Source organism: Protomyctophum parallelum (assembly GCF_964188405.1).
Source record: "Protomyctophum parallelum genome assembly, chromosome: 21".
NCBI classification, from domain to species: domain Eukaryota; kingdom Metazoa; phylum Chordata; class Actinopteri; order Myctophiformes; family Myctophidae; genus Protomyctophum; species Protomyctophum parallelum.
The window spans coordinates 4,886,351-4,890,424 of NC_139713.1; the positions used below are offsets into that span (position 1 = coordinate 4,886,351).

Consider the following 4,074-nt stretch of genomic DNA (forward strand, 5'->3'; position numbering starts at 1 on the left):
GAGCTTTTATACACACAGTGCTGACGTCATGATGAAGAGCTTTTATACACACAGTGCTGACGTCAGGATGAAAACAACATGTTTTTGTTAAAAGGTCCTATACTGTATAGATTGATATACTACAGTAATCATTGCTAAAGTTCAGTCGCAGGCTTAATTCTCCTTCTTCATGTCCTGTTCCTGATCTATATATAGCCTGGCTAATAAACCAGACTCATATAATATCACACTGTCGCGTTCTTTTTTGCCAACGGCAGATCCTGACCTGAAAATGTATTCTCTTGTTTGCTGGAAAGACGTGGGAGAGCCCTGTTACTGAACGGCTGCTATAGTAGGGGAATATAGAGCTAATTTACACTCATTTAAACAAAAACAAAATCACTTACAGCACCTTGTATTAAAACCCCATTCTGACCTGAGATCAGATTCTAAAAATGTCTTCTACATCCTGACAGTTTTCTGAAAAAGCTATGTTTCTACGTCAGTCGTTCTTCGATATTTTCAAAAATAGCAGACCTACAAGCTCGTAGCGCGCCACTCGGTGGCGCGCTATGAGCTTGTAGATCTGCTATTTTTCAATAGCTAAAGCATAACATGATGCTAACACCCAAAATGGGTTAACATACAAGAACAAAAATATATACAAGGAATTACCGTACCTCAACCACCGCCAGACCTTTACCTGTTCCAACCGTACACTCAAAGAGTTGAATTAACACTGAGGATTTCAGTGTGTAGTTTGGGGGGGGGGGGGGTCCCAGAAATGCATACATAAATAAAAAATACTATAATATCAAGGGGGGGAGGGGGGGGGGGGGGTCTGTGGCCTAATTCATATCAAACTGGAGATCCTTGAAATGTATCTATTACAGTAGGTTACAGTAGGATCATAGATAAAGGTACACCGGTAGATATAATATTAAACTATGAATGCACTCTGTCGAGGTGCCAACTTGCCATATACATGGCCTACTTGTGCGCAAGCAGAGCGCGCAAGTACTGCTACTAACTAACGTCAATTACTGCTGTTCTAAATCCTGTAGACCTTAAAACATACGGCAGTTACGTCACAATCCACAGCCAATAAGGGACCACCATTCTTACCATACTTGTAAAAAATCACACTTGTGTGAAGTGAGGGGTGCCTCACTCTTTTAAACAAACGTACTCAACAAAACAGACATTATTAGTCCATAGACTTTGGCTGCCACTGTTTCTTATGTCATCATTTAGTGCCCTAAACAAGCATTAAAGTCCATAGACTTGGCTGGCAAACAGATTTATGTCATTCATTATTAGTAATCATTAGTACTCTAAAACAAACATTAAATCATATGCATCTGTCTCAATAACATGCCATCTTTGCCATGGTCATCACGGCTATACGTCAAGTGCTACGGGACTAAGGGTGAGTCTCTGATGAGGTGAGTCTTCAGTGGGGCTAAGGGTGAGTCTCTGATGAGGTGAGTCTTCAGTCCTACAGGACTAAGGGTGAGTCTCTGATGAGGTGAGTCTTCAGAGGGGGCTAAGGGTGAGTCTCTGATGAGGTGAGTCTTCAGAGGGGCTAAGGGTGAGTCTCTGATGAGGTGAGTCTTCAGTGGGACTAAGGGTGAGTCTCTGATGAGGTGAGTCTTCAGAGGGGATAAGGGTGAGTCTCTGATGAGGTGAGTCTTCAGTCCTACAGGACTAAGGGTGAGTCTCTGATGAGGTGAGTCTTCAGTGGGACTAAGGGTGAGTCTCTGATGAGGTGAGTCTTCAGTGGGACTAAGGGTGAGTCTCTGATGAGGTGAGTCTTCAGAGGGGCTAAGGGTGAGTATCTGATGAGGTGAGTCTTCAGACGGGACTAAGGGTGAGTCTCTGATGAGGTGAGTCTTCAGGCAGGGCTAAGGGTGAGTCTCTGATGAGGTGAGTATTCAGACAGGATAAGGGTGAGTCTCTGATGAGGTGAGTCTTCAGACAGGATAAGGGTGAGTCTCTGATGAGGTGAGTCTTCAGACGGGACTAAGGGTGAGTCTCTGATGAGGTGAGTCTTCAGTGGGGCTAAGGGTGAGTCTCTGATGAGGTGAGTCTTCAGACAGGATAAGGGTGAGTCTCTGATGAGGTGAGTCTTCAGACGGGACTAAGGGTGAGTCTCTGATGAGGTGAGTCTTCAGAGGGGGCTAAGGGTGAGTCTCTGATGAGGTGAGTCTTCAGAGGGGCTAAGGGTGAGTCTCTGATGAGGTGAGTCTTCAGTGGGACTAAGGGTGAGTCTCTGATGAGGTGAGTCTTCAGAGGGGATAAGGGTGAGTCTCTGATGAGGTGAGTCTTCAGTCCTACAGGACTAAGGGTGAGTCTCTGATGAGGTGAGTCTTCAGTGGGACTAAGGGTGAGTCTCTGATGAGGTGAGTCTTCAGTGGGACTAAGGGTGAGTCTCTGATGAGGTGAGTCTTCAGAGGGGCTAAGGGTGAGTATCTGATGAGGTGAGTCTTCAGACGGGACTAAGGGTGAGTCTCTGATGAGGTGAGTCTTCAGGCAGGGCTAAGGGTGAGTCTCTGATGAGGTGAGTATTCAGACAGGATAAGGGTGAGTCTCTGATGAGGTGAGTCTTCAGACAGGATAAGGGTGAGTCTCTGATGAGGTGAGTCTTCAGACGGGACTAAGGGTGAGTCTCTGATGAGGTGAGTCTTCAGTGGGGCTAAGGGTGAGTCTCTGATGAGGTGAGTCTTCAGACAGGATAAGGGTGAGTCTCTGATGAGGTGAGTCTTCAGACGGGACTAAGGGTGAGTCTCTGATGAGGTGAGTCTTCAGTGGGGCTAAGGGTGAGTCTCTGATGAGGTGAGTCTTCAGAGGGGCTAAGGGTGAGTCTCTGATGAGGTGAGTCTTCAGACAGGATAAGGGTGAGTCTCTGATGAGGTGAGTCTTCAGACGGGGCTAAGGGTGAGTCTCTGATGAGGTGAGTCTTCAGACAGGATAAGGGTGAGTCTCTGATGAGGTGAGTCTTCAGAGGGGGCTAAGGGTGAGTCTCTGATGAGGTGAGTCTTCAGAGGGCTAAGGGTGAGTCTCTGATGAGGTGAGTCTTCTGACGGGGCTAAGGGTGAGTCTCTGATGAGGTGAGTCTTCAGATTATGGGGGAGAATTGGTAGTGAAACTGCCGGGTGAAGCGTGTGGGACGTGTGGAGCGTGTGGGACGTGTGGAGCGTGTGGGACGTGTGGAGCGTGTGGGACGTGTGGAGCGTGTGGGACGTGTGGAGCGTTGCCCCGGACGTTTTAGGTTCGAGGTTCAAACAGCTTCTCTGTGTTTAGCGGATCTGAGTCATCGGGAGGGGCTTGTAGATCAAACTGGAAGATCCTTCAAATTAACAACTATACATTTATTGTTAGTTACTGTACTGTACTGTATTGTGGTGTCCCCGGGGGGGTCCCCAGAACATACGGACCCCCAGGAACGTGCCCAGGGTGCCAGCCCAGTTCCGGCGAGCCGCCCCAGGTCCAAAACGGTTGAGAAATGACACAATTACCATGTGGAGGTCCCCGGGGGGTCCGTGTGGGGGTCCCTGAGGGGTCCGTGTGGGGCTCCCCGGGGGGTCCGTGTGCATGGGGCTCCCCGGAACATCCAGAGCCCCAGGAGGAATGGCCCCAGGGCTCGTACCGTAGCGTAGCGTATACTCTGCGCTCTACTGGCTCGGCGCTCTCTGGATCGTACCGTAGCGTAGCGTATACTCTGCGCTCTACTGGCTCGGCGCTCTCTGCGCTGCAGGCTCTGCGCTCTGGGCGGGGCTGTAGGGCCGGATGAGCGCCAGCTCCCCCTTCACGTAGGAGATGTAGGTGTTCACCTCGGCCAGGCGGTGTCCCGTCCGCTTCACCTCCTCGTCCCGGATGCCCTCCAGGAACTCCACCAGCCACTGGTGGATGCGCATCCTCAGCTTCTCCTCGCGCTGGTTGATCTTCTGCACGCGGTTCTGGTGCCAGGCCACCATGGCGTCCACCACCGTCTCCTTCTTCTTGAAGAGCATGCGGACGTCGATGGGCAGGTCCTTCATCTCGTTGGCCTGCACCTTCTGCACTGTGGCCACCACGTTCTTCATCAGCTCGTCG

At 50.0% G+C, this 4,074-nt stretch overlaps 1 protein-coding gene across 1 annotated transcript in view; it reads right to left on the bottom strand.

The window, feature by feature from the left end:
- Positions 1 to 3,575, bottom strand: part of arrdc3b (arrestin domain containing 3b) — a gene marked incomplete at its 5' end in the record, with an annotated part of 29,974 nt that extends 26,399 nt beyond the window's left edge. The window contains 2 exon segments of the mRNA XM_083792959.1: positions 1,399 to 1,631; positions 3,498 to 3,575. Of these exon segments, the coding sequence (XP_083649085.1) occupies positions 1,399 to 1,631; positions 3,498 to 3,575 (311 nt within the window).
- Positions 3,576 to 4,074: the final 499 nt, after the last annotated feature.